Source organism: Epargyreus clarus, unplaced genomic scaffold, assembly GCF_041222505.1.
Source record: "Epargyreus clarus isolate Ecla_fem2 unplaced genomic scaffold, WU_Ecla_fem_2.2 ptg000005l, whole genome shotgun sequence".
Classification (NCBI taxonomy): domain Eukaryota; kingdom Metazoa; phylum Arthropoda; class Insecta; order Lepidoptera; family Hesperiidae; genus Epargyreus; species Epargyreus clarus.
Window position 1 is genome coordinate 5,949,991 of NW_027332213.1, and position 18,520 is coordinate 5,968,510.

Sequence of the window (18,520 nt, forward strand, 5' to 3'; positions counted from 1 at the left end):
GTCTAGAAATAAATGTTTCAGGAAATTTTTGTAATGACCATTTACGGTATGATCTGCTTTAATAGAATACTCCTTCTCTTCTCATTTCTTTATTTCAAAAGTTCTAATGTTTAAGTTTGGTTATAATGAAACTTAACTTCAACCACGAAAAAATCTTGAATCTAATTTATATCATGATGCACTTGTTTAAATTCAATGTTTAAATTTTATAGAAATTGTTAGCTGGTATTCAAAATTACTTTAATATTGTTTAAGAGAACTCGAGTTAAATTTTATTTAAGTCTATATAAAATTCATATTTTTTTGTAAAGTATAAGTCTAAACTTTACTGCTTAGATTCATCGTTTTGGATTAGCCCAATTTTTTTATACTATCCATCCATCCATCAGCCTTTTAAAGTCCACTGCTGGACTTAGGCTTCCCTTAATTGGCGCAACTCCAACTGGTCCCGTGCCCTTAGAATCCAGAGGTTTCCCGCCGTCTTCTTCAGGTCCTCGGTCCACCTGGTCGGGGACCTGTGCTCCTTTTGCCTAAAAGTAGTCGCCACTCGGGGACCTTTCTTCTCTATAAATTATGTTTTATTATTTTTATGATAGATGTGGGAAACTCCGTAAAATACCTCAGCTTATGGTTCTAGTATTTAAACTTGTGTTAAAATTTTAAATCGGCTTATTTATTAGCACCATTTAGTCCTGCAACGTTACATTGACTCGTTTACTTAAAACATACAGTCTCTATGAGATTAAGTCACTGTTGAGTATTCTATGAAACCGATTTATGTATGTAATGTATGTAATCCATGAGCGATTAGTTTGCATTGAGGTACAGCTCGATGCTCTTATTCATGTGATCTGAATATTTGAATCAGCTCAGAGGCACATCGGCGTAATGTAATTTGGAAGGCCATATGTGCACGATACCAAAACATAAAAGTTTTCAAAACGTGATGTCTATCTGTTATCACGGACAAAATTTTGGAAACGGCCGAATTTATTTTATTGATATAAGAAACTAAATTTTGCGGAAGCTTATTCTTTATTTTATTCGACGTTGCTTAAATTTTTTAGGCTACAAGCCCTTTATGATGTACTGCTGGACATTGGTGTTTCTCTGCAAGGGGAGAGATTTGGAATACCGGAATACCTGTTCCAACGTGGATTGATTACGAACTATTTTATTGTATTATATGAGTCAATAAATTCCCTCATATTTTACATTGTTATGTGGTTCAATATTTTTAATCTAGATTTTTCTGTCCGTAGCTTAGACTTATCGGAACTTAATTTTAACGATTATTTTTATAAAGCTTAAGTTATTTTTGTACTAACGTAACTATATTCCGTTTCGTTGTATCTCGAAAAAAGTATATTAATTATATTTTGAAAAATTAGTGTATGTACCTACGATATATTTTGTCTTAATGTTTGTATTGTTGAATAAGTGAATAAATATGGTTCTAAACGACACAAACATCGTTTGTTTTTTGATAAAAGGGATTAATGAACACAGTATATTTTAAATTATCCTTTATGTACAAATATTAATTACATTTTACATAATTAAAAGTATCACAATATCTTTTGGTAAATTAGGCTTATAATGGTGAGCAGTACTGCGGTCACGAATGTCGATGTTTTGTGACGATTTGCGGAGCTGATTTCTGGAAAGTAATAAAAAATAATTTAAAAAGGCGAACGGTTATGCCAAGTTCATTTTGGGTATACTAGGTACATTCGGATTAGAACAAGACTAATTAGTATTAACTACTTATATTATATTTTTATATAGGTTTATTGTTACGTAAAAAATACTATTACTTCGGCAGTACCTAAATTAATTGGTTTAATGCAAATAGTATTATAACGTCACTTTCTTACAGGATTTTATACAAAGATAGTTATTTTATAACTTAATTTTATTAAAAAAATCTCAAAGTCCATCATTGATTAAGGTATTTTTAAAATCTTTAGTATTCTTTGATCTTTAATACCATAATCATGCTTATTGTAAATACTCAGTATATTTTTATATTACGTAAGTTTCATTTGGACTTAAAATAATGATACAAGTTAATATTCTAAATACGTCAGGAACGTGAACCGCTCCAACTTAATTACCAAATGTGGGGTATGAGATTATGTTATTGGATTTTGGTATGATTGCTATATTCTATTATTATAATTATCTTTATTGGGGTTTATTTCAGATGTTCATGGGCTGAAGTGACTTAGTACATAGGTATAGTCCGCGCCAAACTGCTAGTCCGCTCTGAATATATAAATGAATCGCGTCGCCATAGCAAATTGTATGATTACACCTGCTCGCAACAACTTCAGAGCGGACTAGCAGTTTCGCGAGGACTATACTTGTGTGAAAGGTAAAACCTACATTCATTTATTGTTCTTAAGATATTATTTCATAAATACTAAGTACCTATTGTAACAATTCGTTCCCGTTTGTGCGGTCCTATGATGGCGACGCACCGTAGTTTCATATGTGGCATGGCTGGCGCTCGGAGTCCTAGTGTGGAGACCAGTAAACCTTGTGGCGCAGGTTTAGCGCCGTATGCGATCAGTAATGATTGGTCCGTGACCTGTAATTCATCGTTGTCATAATCACCTTCAATCAACTATGTAGTCATTTTATTATCTAACGGGTACTCACGACCTGCGGGGAGAAACCGTTGACAAGTAAGCACTAGTGGTAGATTAATCTATCTACTCTACGTCTAGTTCGTTTTTCTTTTGTAGGTTCCATATCATGATACGCAACACTAATAGCACAGTATAAGGATATACTTATACTGTGCTAATAGTATCCTTACGCACCGTACTTTGTACTATTTGTGACTTGCACACGATCCATGCATCTGGGTCGAAATATCGGCAATAAAGAAATTTTAAAACGCAGATCGTGAGTACCCGTTACATAATAAAATGTCTCAACTCCGCGATAATTTTAGTTTAAAATTATATACAACTATGTAATATTACAGTAATTATTACGAATGAATACATCTTAAGATAATTACCCTCTTAGGTAGGCATGAACCTTAAAATTGTGCCGAACTATTTTATAATAATAGGCTTGTAAGGGAATTTTTACGTGATGGCTTGAATTTGTATTTAGTTGACTTACAGTAGATACATTACAGATTTACAGTTTTATAATATAAAGAAGTAGCTAAATTAACATTACAGATAACGACAGCTTTTTAAACTTTGTCATACCTACACAATTAGACACATTACTTATCTATGTACCTACACGATGTTTGTTAGTGTACCCACTTTTTGTCCATCAATATGCCATTGAAGATCAGGAGCTGGAAACGCCTTAGCTGAAGAGCAGTTAACGTCGAGTGGCTCCAGGATTTCGTAAGGACGCTCATGTCCTACGATACGAGGACTCTCGCGCGGGAAAACTGTAAATAGATAACAATCGCTATTACAAATCAAAGTTGCCGTCATTCAATTTGGTATAGGTATTACGTATACAGTAATTATTTTTATTATATTCATAAAATACTAAAACTAAATAATACTAACCTAACTATGACAGAATGAGTTATATATGTTATCGTCGTTAATAAGAAGCTTGGATATTAACGATATCACATTTTTATAACGTTACATTAAAGTAATAAGTGACTCATTTGATACTACAGTTTAAAAACAGATGCGGGTAGGTGAAGTGGGGACGACACCTTGGCGGCGCTCGAATTAACAGAGAGCGACATTCTGGTCGGAGACTTCAGCAAGAGCAGTCGAATAACGGAGATACTTGTGTAGTTATAATACTTCTAATCACTAGTGTGAACTTACTTACGTATAATTGTTATATCGTTACTCTGTACCGTTTATGTGACTATATTATTACATGACTTCAAGACCTTCAAGATGAGTTTGATTTCATCAGAAGTGTACAAGAACCAGCTCACAATCATGGACGGCGATTCGTAAGTACGAACATACTTGACACAGGAATAAAAACCGTGAGTTAAAACATTATTATGTCATATGTGAATTCATCTTGGTAGAATAAGTAAAAATGGGGGTAGATAAATGTCGTTGATGTAAGGGAAAACTCATTTGAATTAAGAAAATGGATAGATTGAGACTAGTAATTCAATGAAATGTTAATACCCTCTGAAAATGATATACTTAAATTTTGTGAACAAACTTTACTCTTATCAAATTACTTGTTAACATTGTAAACTGAGGTGTTTACTTCAAAATAAGTGCATTTTCTGTGAAGAAGTGTCTAAAAGTAATTTTGCAAGGCAGTTCTTGTGGTAAATCTGTCCGTTTGGTTAAATTCTGTGGTGTAAAAAGTAAATCCTAATTGTTCTAAAGTTACACCTACTTTGAAATATATAGAAATACACGTACTTATTAAAATATTTTAAGGATCTTTAATCTTAAATGTCAGGCTTTATAGATATGGGAACCTAATGGTTGTTAATATAGGCTAATGTACGTCAGAAATTGCATACAGGTTAGATTTGAATTTATTTTTGATAACTTTTAATGTTTCAAACGGGGTTTACTTATATGCGTTTGTTATTATTGTATGGAAGGGACTATGCGGTAGCAACAAACGCAGTTACAGAGTACAGTATACCTACTTGATATAAGTGACACGTTTATTAAGTTGCAAAATTTTGATTATTCATAATTGTACAGAAATGTATAATATCTACGTGGTACATATTTAACTGCCTGCAAAAAAGTATCACGACCACGGCATTGAGTGGCTGAGTGTACCCAGGAGGGAAATGGTAAATGAGTTTAAGGTTTATTGTTTTTTTTTTTTTGGATATTAATTGACTATATTTAAAAATAAACTTGCATTCACATCTACATTGTTCACATTTTCATTTTATAAATCAATGAAAGTTTCCTTTTGATTTCATATACTTGATACGTAATTGTTATGAAAGAAGCATACGTACGTTGCCAAATTTAGATTTCCATCAATTCTAGGCGAATTCACGCAGTACTGTGTACTACTGTGTTTTGACTCCCATAAAGTATAAATGCACATTAGTTAATGATCTATAAGAAAACTGAGAAACTTATGCGCAGCGGTCATGGAATATTATATATAAAAATATCTCTCTTATCTCCCATTCTACTTCTGACTGACTCACTTATACATAATATTAAATGTCTGTTTTAAATTTAGTATGCAACGTTTCGTTTTGTATTAATATTTCTTTACATCTCGTAATTTTAAATCTTTAAATTTCAATTTGAATTTGACACATTACACGTCCTTTTGGTTTGAAAATTGGGCACTATCAAATACTGGTAAATGAAGTTTGTACCTTAAACGTTGAGACGCTTAGACTATCGATATTATCAATTATGTGAGCCATTTACGAAATGATAAACGGGATCCACTTTGTATGGGATTGAGAATAAATTATTTTAAGTAAAATAATAATAATAATAATAATAAATTGATGCTTTTATAACTTGAGCTTAGTTCTATTTACAAGTTACAGCAATTAAGTTATTATACGTATTAAGTGAGAAACGGTCACTGAAGCCTACATAAATTTAGATAGTCTCTTGTATACCATATTTAAAATGAGTCTTGCCTGCGACTTTGTTCATGTGGAGTCAGAATATAATTTGAATTGCATTTTTAAAACGAGTCTTGCCTGCGACTTTGTTCATGTGGATTCAAAATATAATTTGAATTATACAATGCCCTCTGTCAAGATCACGGAGTACGTTAGTAATTTGGAATTCTCCATTACCTGGTCATGTAATGTTTTTTAAAAAAAAAATGTATACTTTTGACATCAACTTCGTAGTTTTGGTTTTAATGCATTTTCAAACATACAAACCGACAGACAATTTTTCTTTTTCAAATATATTCGATGTAAACACGTGAAGATTTCATTCTTATTATATGTATATCATAGCCAAATGAATAATAATGTAATCAAATAAAAGCATAGGTACATTTCGATGGGATTTTCTTATACAATAATTTACTTTTCATATAAATTTCATACGGTTCACAATTGCGTCATGTCTAGGTTTTCTCTATAGAAACATCGAGCATCTCCTTGAGAGTGTTGGTTGTAAATGATACATATTATATTAATATAATCTATACAGATATTACGCACTAATATAATTTTTATTACAAACTATATAAAAGTCAGGTGAAGCCGAGGCGTTTGAAATATATATAATAAATATGAATTGTTCGGTAATAAGGTGTATCATAAGATAGTTTGACTAACTGTTTGTTTGGCTGGCTGGTATAAAATCATGATCAACTTTAATAGACCTTTTTCAGGTCATAGAAATTTTAGGTTGTGATTGATAAGGAGCCACATGTTATGTAAAACAGTTATAGTTTTAAATCTGACGATCGTGATGAGACAAAATTAGAATCGGACAAGATTATTAAAATCATGTCATGTCATAAGTATTTCAAAATTTTTAAATAAATCTGACCGTTCAAAGTAGGTAAAAATCGAATTCAAATATTCCGTTACATACATACAGGTCAAGTTAATAAAAGCGTGGCAAAAATAAAAGCGTGTTTAAAAAAAATCTTTTATCAGTTGTAGACACAAATAAGTATAGTTAAATAATGGCCGGTTTCTGAAGTCATTTTTCTTGGTAGGTAGTTTACGAGTGTGTATTCAATAACACTATCCGTTTGATAACTACCTACGGAAAAAAAAAAATCCGCTTCCGAGGAACTCAATGTAAGACAAGGTCTGTTTAAACTCCGTTTAGATTAACGGACCATTTTAATGTGTTTATTCTTTCCATAACATTATTTGATTTTTTTTTTTAAAAAACTACGTTTGCGTAAAGTCTAGCAAATCTTCCTTAGTAAAATGCATAACTTTTACAGTAAAATAGCCCAAACTATAACTTCCTTATGGGAATCTTAATTTAAAACTTTTGGTGAAATAAAAAAAAAAAAAAAAGTTAAGTAGTTAAGCCATACACAATTGACAAGTATGTCGCTGACGTGAACGCATGGGTCCTTTGCTTTGTTAATTAAATTTTGAAATTCATGTAATAGTATGTATTATTATAACTGAATATAAATTCAATTTAATGTAATGAAATTTCTTTCTGACTTTCAAAAGTGGGTTATGTGGCCCTACTTTGAAAGAAATAATTTGAATTTGTGATAAATAACGTAAAAAAATTGGGTTCATACAACTTATACGTGTTATATTGTGTGAAATTCATGGTTTGTTTACCATTATTTAGTCTTTAACTTTGATATCATTCATTTCAAATATTCACGATATATTATTATTTTGATACTGCTTCATCAGTTGATAAAAGACGTACATTGGAAAGGCAACTATTTGTATAAAATAACATTGTAATAATTAAAAGAAGTACTAAGTAGTAATAAAATAATTTTATAATAGTATTTTGAGTCGCACAGATTCATTTAGTGGCCAACTATAGATCTATCTATCTATCAGTATAACAGTTATTGAACAGGTTGTTGAGCATTCCGAAATGGACTAATAAGATTAACGTCGTTATTCTGATGCGTAACTTTATCGAATCAATAGTTGTTAGAGATTTAACTATTGGACTTAGAATCCAGACATAAGTAAAGTGGGCAGCTAGATGTTGTCATTACTGTAGGTGTAGGAAACTTTTTTAGTTTGATTTTTATTTATCTGTAGTTAAGATGGATTAGTGCAGATGCCTCGAGCAGTGTAATGTTCGCGGGTGTCTCTTGGTGATGCATATGGTTGGGTGTATGTATGTATGTATGTTGGGTGGATGTATTACATTGAGTGAATATTGCATTTTTAGAGTAAATTTGAGTTGAGCACTGGCCGAATGTTATCGTAAACAAGGTATAAAAACTGCGGTGATACATGACTAGAGTGATCCTATATGAACATCACCTAGTTATAACCGTGTGTTTTATTATTTAACAATGGTCTAATGCATTCGCTTCAATACCTGTCGCGCATATGACATTTATGTAAAGAGTCCTTATGAACTATGCCTGCAACAGAAATCCGTGGTGAACACTGTTGGGGCAGATTTATAACCTAGGTAATACACAACTAGTGTGATTCTATATGAACATCACCTAGTTTAAGCCTTGGTTCGGATCAACAGTTCGGGCTTTTTACATGCGAGTCGGTATTGCAAGAAAATGCGTAGAGTTTAAGCCATGTTTTTGATAAACAGTTCGGGCCTCTTACGTGCGAGTCGGTATTACAAGAAAATGTGTAACTCTTCTGGACTTAGGCATTAAACAACTGGTTTTCTTTTGCAGCTCTTGCATCAGACCATACACGATCGAGGACGAACGTGTGAGCAGGACGGCCGAATGTTATCGTCGTTAATAAGAAGCTTGGATATTAACGATATCACATTTTTATAACGTTACATTAAAGTAATAAGTGACTCATTTGATACTACAGTTTAAAAACAGATGCGGGTAGGTGAAGTGGGGACGACACCTTGGCGGCGCTCGAATTAACAGAGAGCGACATTCTGGTCGGAGACTTCAGCAAGAGCAGTCGAATAACGGAGATACTTGTGTAGTTATAATACTTCTAATCACTAGTGTGAACTTACTTACGTATAATTGTTATATCGTTACTCTGTACCGTTTATGTGACTATATTATTACATGACTTCAAGACCTTCAAGATGAGTTTGATTTCATATAGAAGGTTATTTCTGTCATAAGTAGGTACCTACTGACTAAATTTACTTAATCTCGAGTTAATAAAACACTTAGCAAACTTAATATAGGCGATTCATACCCAATAAAAAGTTTATAAAAACCTATTCCCTAATGGGATAAATAGACTGAAACAAATCATACCTATACTAAAAGTAAGCGTGAACATTCTCTTATCCTGTTCCAAATTTATTCGGCGCAATGACACTCATTTCCATATTGCATTTTCGCCATTTTTGTTTTTACGATCGGCCGCCTATCTGCCGAGATGCTTTCCATGGGAATGATTTTGGCGTCGCAATATGATTTCTCATACAAACATTGCATTCAGATGTGAGATTTACGATCAGCTGCCTATCTGACTGGAAATCTACTAAGAAATTATGATGGTCGGAACTTTATGGACGAAAAAAAGAAACGAGAAAACTTGACGATAGGTACTTCTACTTGAAATATTTTTGACATTTCCTTAGGCTTAGTCTAGATTTGGGTCAGGAGTCTAAAATGTATTAAGTATGTACCTAAAATTAATATAAATAATGTGCGTAGGTACCAACAACTAGATAGGTACAAGGCGCAATGAATTAACAATTATGAGAATTAGCAAAGTATTGGCAACTTTGGGTGATACAAACGTCTTTCGACAATCGATGGCACCTTATTCAACGTAATATAAAAATATCTATAACAATTACAATATGTGACTAGCGTATCTTTTCTAGTGAAAAGATTTTGCCTATCCTGCTTCACCTCTATCAAAGTTTTAATAGCAACGTATTCATTCACTGAGATAGGAATAGAGATGTGTATCGTATATGTAAACAAAACAGAAACACGTTCAAAATGAAAGCGTACAAAGCGTGAAAGGTGAAAAGAATTTCCAATAGGTGTTGAATTTTAATTTTATTTTTTCACGCGTATGTAGGTATACCTATGTACTGTTAACAAGGGAGGCTTTGGTTTGTAATAAAAATGTTCGGTTGCATACCATCAACCTGAAATATTTCTGGGAAAAATAAAATCCCATATCTTTGCAATTTGTATATACCTAACTACCTACATAATGACCTTGTTTTTGGCAGTTTTTACATTTCTCTATACAGTACGTAATAAATAAGTAACTTAAGTATAATCCACACAATTTTATGTGTGTTATAGATACACAAAGACATGTACACAAACACCATATAGGACAGTTCATTTCATAAATTAGAGCAGTCTCACTGGGGTCAACCTCGTCAACCTACACTTTGCATAGCAGACCTTTCTGATTTTCACTGTGCTATTGCTGTACCACGAATTTGGCGAATTTAGGTACAAATTAATATTAAAGTTATGTGAAATCTTTACTACCCAATACTAGAGCATATCTACTAATAACTTCGCTGTATTTATTGGATTCGTTGTAGTAGATAGGCCTACTCATCAAAATTAGCACGTTATTCTAGTTCTTTGCTTACTTTTAGTATCAATATGTTAAATCATCAAGAAAGTTCATTACACCGTATCATAATAGGTAGTTACGCGTAAGAAAGTTCAATAGTCGTAAACTTACAGTATATTTCCATGAAAGTCTCAGATTGTGCGGAGTGGAAGGAGGGTGCCTCTTCAGAAACCTCGCATCGGTACAGCCCGCGGGACTTCAGTGTAACTTCTCGGAGGTGAACCCGACGGGCACTCGACTTTTCTAGCTGGGAACAGATACTGGGTATATTTAAACACGTTCTGTTCAGTTTTATGTATGCGTTTGTAAAGGAGGAAATATAGTTTAAACGATAGAAAATATTGCATGAAGTTGTCAGAGATGTATCACTCTACCATTCCGGATTTGGCCATTTGGTGGACTAACCTTAACATTTCACTTCTATATACACTCAGCATAGCTATACTCGTATAGTTGTTTTAAAAGTTTAAAATATAATTAAATTGCTTATTAGTCTAGCTTCCGCTAGATCACATTTTTGTATTTCTGTAAAAAATATACATATAAAATCCTTTGCTTTCTAATAATTGTGAACATGCATTGTTAACATTTATTAACAAGATTGAGGAACCCTAGAATCGTGTTTAAAGGAATTCTAACTGAAGTCCTCATTAGCCGCAAGCCCACAAGACTCACGCATAGTTTGTAAGCGGCTAAGCGTCATGTCACAAGTTTAGTCTTAAGCTTTGCTAAAGTACCTACCTACGCAACCAAAGTACCTACTGAAGACGGCCTTATAGCTAACATGCACACTGAGTTCGTACTTGTATTTGGTACAATAAATTTGAAGCTTTTGTGGAACATTTGAAGAATTTCAAGTTTTAATTTTAATAGAATATAAATACAAAAACAAATAGGTGACTAGTAGATCTATTTTAGAACTTTATAATGGAAATAACAAATCAGTCTACCAGATTTTATATGGTCACTGTCGTTTATAACTAGGTAACATGGATGTACCTACTTAACTGACATTAAACACAATTTCGTTGTAAATATTGAGGATAGAGTTGGAATGTAATTAACAATAATATGTAGGTAAGTACGACATTCGTGGAATCTCACCAGCAATGTAGAGTATTTAGAGTGTACCTATTTCTGATATAAATTAGTATAATATAAAAAAATAAGTGGAGCAGGGGCAGAAAGAGTTCAACTTTCTGATTTGATTGGTAATTTATTAAATTAATTAAAATATTAAATTGCCGCCTAGCGCCTGATCTGTTAAAGGGAAACTCGAGTCTTTTTCAATTTTTCAAAGATAATCATTAATTAGACTTCTATTGAGCTAGTGCGACTCAATTTTATTTCAGAAACGCTGTGATTTCGATGAAAGACACAACCAGTGCTTAGAGATCAATTTTACCCTAATGAAGCTACACTCACATACTATAATTAATATAAGGTTGCGTGGCTTTACGTAACGGATTTTAATTATATATTTCAGGCTCTCTGATAACTATAAATGTTCAAAGAAGGGAAGCAACTGTTCATAAGTTTTATTACGAAGCAAGACATCCTTGACATAGGAAGAGAAACTGTAATTAATTAATTAATTATCCAATCAAGTAATAAAATTATTTAATTTACTTTCCGGGTCTACATTTAAATACAGGGGTTTATTAAATTACAGTTAAATAGACCAATTTTCATTCGTATGAATAACATTTTAAGGGCTTATTATGTTTCGAGGAATTCTAATAGTCTTTATCGTTGAAATGATTATACAAACCTGATAAAGATAATATTCTGTAACTCTACTTACTTTAATCTATTTTATCTCTAGAATACCTAACGAATAGGTTTAAAGGGTATCAAAATAAGTCGTAACGAATTTACTAAATACAACACGAAAAAGGTAATTTGTTCATTCGAAAAAGTTCATTTATTGAAAATAAGTGTATGAGTAATATGTATAAAAAAATCAACGACGTTTCATATAGGATTGCAATAAACGAAAATTGCACTGCATAAAAATATTAGTGCCTTTATCCACTTGTCAGATAGCGTAATAAGAAAGCTATGTACCGGTAATAGCAAACTTTTAGTCCATTGCTTTTTTAAGACAATTATTTTTTTTATTTTGTTATATTACTTTAACACTTTCGTTTAAAACAACCTCATACTGTTTTCGTTTGGGAAGTCAGTTAAGAAGTAAAGTAATAAATTCAAATATTATAAAAACCTTTTAATAAAAGTTGATTTGAGGTACGTTGAGTTTCAAGGGTATTACCCTTGAAACGTTTGTAGTTTATACATTAACAGTTGGAATAGAAATAAAAAATGTTATCACCTTGCTATACATTAATTGACACTAAAGACGAAGGCTTTACATTTACTATGCGTAGAAAATATAAAATATATAATAAATCCTCCCTTTCAATCTTTATCTTAGCTTTTGTGCAGATGGCTCCAATAACATGATCCGACTTAACGCTATTCGTTAGTCGTTTATAATCAAACCTGTGCCGAACCGTTAAGCCGAAACGCGTGTTCCAATCGATAAATGCAACGGCATTTGCAACAACGGTGTTTTCGCCTATTTTGCCCACTGCCTATTTTGCCCGTTGCCTATTTGGTGCGGCCTCTTTCATTAAGCCGCGTACGCGTTGGTCGTAAACATCGCCATTTACAAATGACTTCCATTAACGTGACTGGTCCAGTCAGTCAGTGCGGTTTGTTGTGACAGTTGTATTTATTCATTACTACCTTTACGGTTGGGTTTGTTAAGTTGAACTGACTATATCTAAATCCCTTAAAGTTTTCAGGAATAAAACATAGTATTTATTTGGAATATGTAATAAAGGTTTTGCAGTCAGCTTCAATTTGTAAGATTGTGTTTGAAATAATTAACGTTCATTTAGGTATATGGGTTTATTTATTTAAAGTTCGAAAGAGAAAACTAAATGAGTTACACATTATTTCGATAATTTTGCAATAACATTTAAATTAAGTACCAAATAAAAAATAAATTCTAAGGTTGCAATTACTTTTCTTTTATTAACTAATTTTTTACTTGTTTCTTATTTGGTTTGTTTAAGTGTTTGTGTTTTTGTTTTGTTTATTTGCCCTCTCTATTGAGTTCCAAGACAGCGTTAGACCGTTAACATCACAGTTAACAAATTACTCGCATTTCCCTGACCGGAGTGGGTCAGCTCGGGGGTTAGTAGTGACAGACTTAATTATTAATTTTCATCGCTATTGCTAAAGTGCAAGAAAATTCTGTAATGGTTGATTTTGAAGCTAGTACGATTCCGTGCTATCATTATATATTATGTTACGAGTGTACATTTTAATTTACCAAAGAAAAGCTTTTATTTTTTTCAGTTCAAAATCATTACCACACACACCACCATCATTGCCACACTCACGCTTAAGAAAAAGAGCTTGAGATTAAGAAATATTACAAAAGGTAGATATATGAGATTAGGCGTCGTGTCGGTCATTATACCTACGTCATTGAACAACAGATTATAATTATGGCATGTTTGTTCATTCGCCTATTCCGCTTAACGTCTCTTCATTCGCATACAGAACGCAGTTTCCATTTTGTGCGGCTTCAGTCATTATGTCCGTGAACATTATCCTAAATCGGTGTTCACAAATGACTTTCATTAACGTGTCCGCATCGGGTCAATCTATGTTAAGTCAGTAGTGTCAGTTAATGTTGAGTGTTCTGTAATTATTTACTGCTGTTTGCGTTTAGAGGTGTGCAGAGATTTGCAGTTTGTTTAGATAGAATCGATAGAGTTTAATAATGTTGGGCGAGGTCGGGCTTGGATGGGTGACTACTAGTTAACATAGAATAGCAGTTGGAAAAAATTGTCGGAGATCTTATTGGCGGTCTAAAACATTCGACATGTATTGGCCACTAATTCTTATTTGTCACCAATTATCCCCTTTTCCAAGCTATTAAGGGTTTTTTTCAGAAATAAAGGTTACGGTAATGGTGTCCAGTATTTGGATATCAAAAGGCGTCACCACCCACATGTTCTACTTCACTGTTGTATCCGGGTTCGATCACTGGCCAGGCATACATGTAAAATATATAAATTGTTGAATTTAGATTTCAGTTTTGTGTCTGTTTTTGTGTTATTGTCTTCGTTTTTATTCATGGCACCCACGACTAGAGGAGTGGGGCTAAGAGTTCAAAAACGTCTTCTTGTGACATTATTTTTCCTTTTAACGAGAATTCTAACACTTTATAAATACAACCTTTGCGAAAAATAACATAAAATTCGCTATAAAATACGGCATTTTTCAAAGGATTTCGTTCCAATCGCGACAAAGATGCAAAGTTCGTAGCGCGAAATAAATATCTCTTTGTGTAATAAATAAGATGCTTCTATCAGAGCACTAACAATATGTGTATATTTGCTAACAGATTTTTCCTATAGGTATTTTATGGTGACTAGCAATTCTTGCGAGACAAGTAAAACATATAATAGCTTTGCCACCATTTCAAGTCACTATTGTTAGAAGATTATTCAATAATTGGTATATATATTTTCTTCAGATTATGTAGTGTTATTTATAAAAACTCAGTGCATACTTATAAATAAAAAGTATATTTAAAATACAAATAAAAATAAATAAACATACACACAACGCTCACACATGAATGTACCCTACAAGTTAGCTAGCTTACATCAACTACAACCCACTCACATCAACCCTAAATCGCGTCAGCCGCGGCAGTTATTAGTAGAACTCCTCGTGGTTACTATACCACTTCACCAGGTATAATTTGCCGCCCTCAAGGTCGAAGTCATACCTCATTATCTCTATACATACTTAATATACAAGCTACGAGCTACTGACATCAACCCTCACTCTGTCCAGGCGATTTCCATGCCGCGGCGTGTTTCTGTAGAACTCCTCGTTGTCTCTGTACCACTTCGTCGAGTACAGCTTGTTGCCCTCCACGTCTCCACGTTTGAAGGTGGTAGAACCCTTTGTGGTTCGACTCTGGCGGCACCACCGTCACACCTATTTCTACCTAATAACAGCAATGTCAGGCGCTGCTGTGTTCCGGTTTGAAGGGTGTGGTAAGGGAGACAGACTTTTCCGAGGCGTTCCAGCTTAGTCCTCAGGGGTAGCGGCGCACCTGTAGCCGACCTCAGGTAGGAATATCTAATCCTATTTGGGGTTAATTACAGATGTCCATGGGCGGCAGTAGCCACTTACCATCAGGTGGACTGCATGCTCGTCTGCTACTCTTGTATTATAAAAAAAAACCTCGAAGTTACACATCATCATCACTATACATACAAGATACAACACATATACAAGCTACTCGCATGCAATGCGCGTGCTGCGGGGCGTCAGCCGCGTCAGCTATCTTTAAAAATCGTCGTTGTCTCTGTACCACTTCACTGAGTGCAGCTTGCCGCCCTCCAGGTCGTAGTCAAACGTCATCATTATTACACATATAACACACACACACACAAGCTACTTACATCAACTCTCACTCCGTCGAGGCGGTGTGCGTGTTGTGGGGGCGTAAGCCGCGGCATGTATCTGTAGAACTCCTCGTTGTCTCTGTACCACTTCACCGAGTACAGCTTGCCGCCCTCCAGGTCGTAGTCACACGTCAGCGTGACTGATTCGCCGCGCTGCTTCAGACTGGGCACTGATACGCCCACTACCCGTAGACATATTGATACTGGAATATAAAGAAATCTTTAAGTTTATTTTATGGAAATGAGGTAGGAAATAAGCGCATAGCCAATTACTGAATTGTATTTTTTATGTTCCAAAGCTTAATGAGGGTCTTTCTTCACAGTTGGGATGACAAATTCCAACAAGCTGTTCTAATATGGTCTGACTTAATATTATTGAAGTTTATTTTTATTACAACTAACTAAGACTCTAGCTATGTTTATTATTATTTACATCACGCTATTGCATTGGTGTTATGTTATGAAGATAATACTATTCAAGGTACTATAACAAGCATGTGTAGATAACGGCTTAAACGGAAGCGCCCAAACTCCCTCATTTCCGATAGCTGTCTCTGTAGCTACATCTACAAGATAATCTACAATACATACTCGTGTTCTAAAATGAATATGTAATTCGTAACGCTAGTGTCGTGTGCCATCTTTGGCCTAAATCTGCCAAGATTACAGAAACCTTACGTGACACTGCGTGACATACTTGATGTTAATGTATTTTGAATTACTATAACGCGATACATGCAAATACGATACACCATTAAAGGTATATTTTATCTGAAAAGCCGATTTTAATTCTTCTTAATTTTTTATGAGAATATTAACTTAGTATACAATAAGTTATCGAAAAACTGTTTAAAAGTTTTTTTTTCTTATTTTTTGGTCCTTTAAAATGATAGACATTTTAACGAGTAATCCTTGTTTATTGTAATTTTAATTGGTCAAGACTACTTTTTCAACGTGGTCAGAATGACTCACTGAGTCTAGTCGTTTATTTTATATTATATGCAATGTATTTTTTTATTACTTTAGATACACAAATGTGCATTTAAAATAAAGAGGAAAAAAAAAGAATATATAAATTTTAAAACTACAAAAAGTGTTGGTTTTCTTAAAATCCTTGTAGTTGTGTGTAAATCTGATATGTAAAAATATTGTTTCATATGTTTACACTTTTTTTGTAATGAAAGCTAATATTAAAAGTTACTGCCAAAAAAGTATTAAAAATTACCTTTTGTATAGTAGAGAAAGAAGTTAACTGCCAGTACAAGCTTCATTGTCTCACATTTGTAAATCAGTCACTCATAATTATAACAGGAATCATTGCTTAATGCAAGTTAACATTTTATAATAAAAGTACAACAAAATTTCTATCAGTCATTTTAAAGTTCATGTATAAAAGTCCTCACTTCAAAACGTTACACAAGCTAACATTGTTCAAACATTGTCCGAAGCATCCAGTTTGAAGTGAAGTTGACAAATAAATGAAGTTGAATTTCACGCGGAACAAGTGAAGAACGACGAAATATAACTTCGTTTGACGTAAAGCGAGTGTAGCGGCGCGCGGCGGAGATGCAACTGTTGCTACACTCGTAGCCGATAACGCTACGTTCCGTAGACGAGTTACGATTTCTTCTCTGCGTGCTACATTTTACAGTTGATTTAAGTGATTGTTTGGTATGTATTGTGGGTGCTTGGTGAAAATATAATTAGGTGTATTATTAAGTATATAGTATGTATTTGATATGAGTATATGTAGAACAAAGTTCTTATTAATAATACCTATAAAGTCATGATCATATAGAAACAATTTGCAATTTGGTTCAACTTTAAATAACAATTTTGTTAATTATCTTGTTTGGTTATATTTGTTTGTTGCTTGTATTATTTAAGTAATTCTCTTCATATTATTATGCTAATACAATCAACACAAAAATTCGTCAATAACCATAGTCGTTACCGGTAGCTCCATACCAATAGTACGAAACGTTTTAGCAGTAGATATAGATACTTTAATTCACAGTTCTTTTTCAATAACTATCTGTCAGCTTTTAAGTGCCTTTCCACTAATTCGAGGTATCTTGGCGGTGTGCGAGGTCGAAGATAAGCAAAGCTAAAAAGTATGGTATAGATAAGTACGATGTGCTATAAAAAGATCTTTAGCTCACATCCGTACCTCTAACCATTAGGTAGAATCTCTTCATAGCTTGGCTACCAGAGCTAAGTTAAGCTTAACGAATGAAATTTAAGCAATCCTATTGGGGTATTTGAAGCACATCCAAAGCTTGGTTACTTCCCACATTTCTAGTGGAATGATACCCTAAACTGCACTGCTACAAATGATCCTAGGTGAAGGACTTCAGCCGTAATCGCGAATGGCGTAGGTAGGTACAAAAAACCTCGCAGAGTGACAATAGCCCATTCTGCACATTCTGCCCAAGCTGCACATATGTAGGTTTAATCCTTAGTCATCTCCTACGACATTCACCAAAAAAAAGTATTATTCTAAGCTACACAGTTATTTGAAAAAATACATATGTTCAATATTTTAAAAGGATCGGTCTCATCACGTTTTGTCTGAGTATAATTAAAGTGAGCCCGTTAGTACAGATGATAAAATCTAGAAAATTATGCAAAAAGATACCGAGAAAATTCGTTACCACTGAGTTCAAAGGGAATTCTCATTGTCAATAAATTTAAGATAGCGTTTATACATTTACCATAGTTGTCGACTATGAAATTTTAAAATGATACTTTTTTTTTTGAGGTGAGTAATATTTTAAGAAGCAGATTAGCAAATAATTTCACTTGTGGTAACTCTAAAAAATGTTTGTTACGACACCCACACTAAAGCTTCTTGCAAAAAATC

The 18,520-nt window shown here is 33.5% G+C and overlaps 1 protein-coding gene across 1 annotated transcript; it reads right to left on the minus strand.

The window, feature by feature from the left end:
- Nucleotides 1-1,511: 1,511 nt before the first annotated feature.
- Nucleotides 1,512-17,217, minus strand: LOC140757995 (uncharacterized). Its single transcript, XM_073093933.1, has 6 exons — nucleotides 16,883-17,217; nucleotides 15,655-15,860; nucleotides 10,268-10,403; nucleotides 3,291-3,424; nucleotides 2,434-2,593; nucleotides 1,512-1,660 (listed from the first exon to the last, which is right to left on the minus strand). The coding sequence occupies exons 1-6, from the start codon at nucleotides 16,926-16,928 to the stop codon at nucleotides 1,569-1,571; spliced, it is 774 nt and encodes a 257-aa protein (XP_072950034.1). The 5' UTR covers nucleotides 16,929-17,217; the 3' UTR covers nucleotides 1,512-1,568.
- Between the last annotated feature and the right edge of the window lie 1,303 nt (nucleotides 17,218-18,520).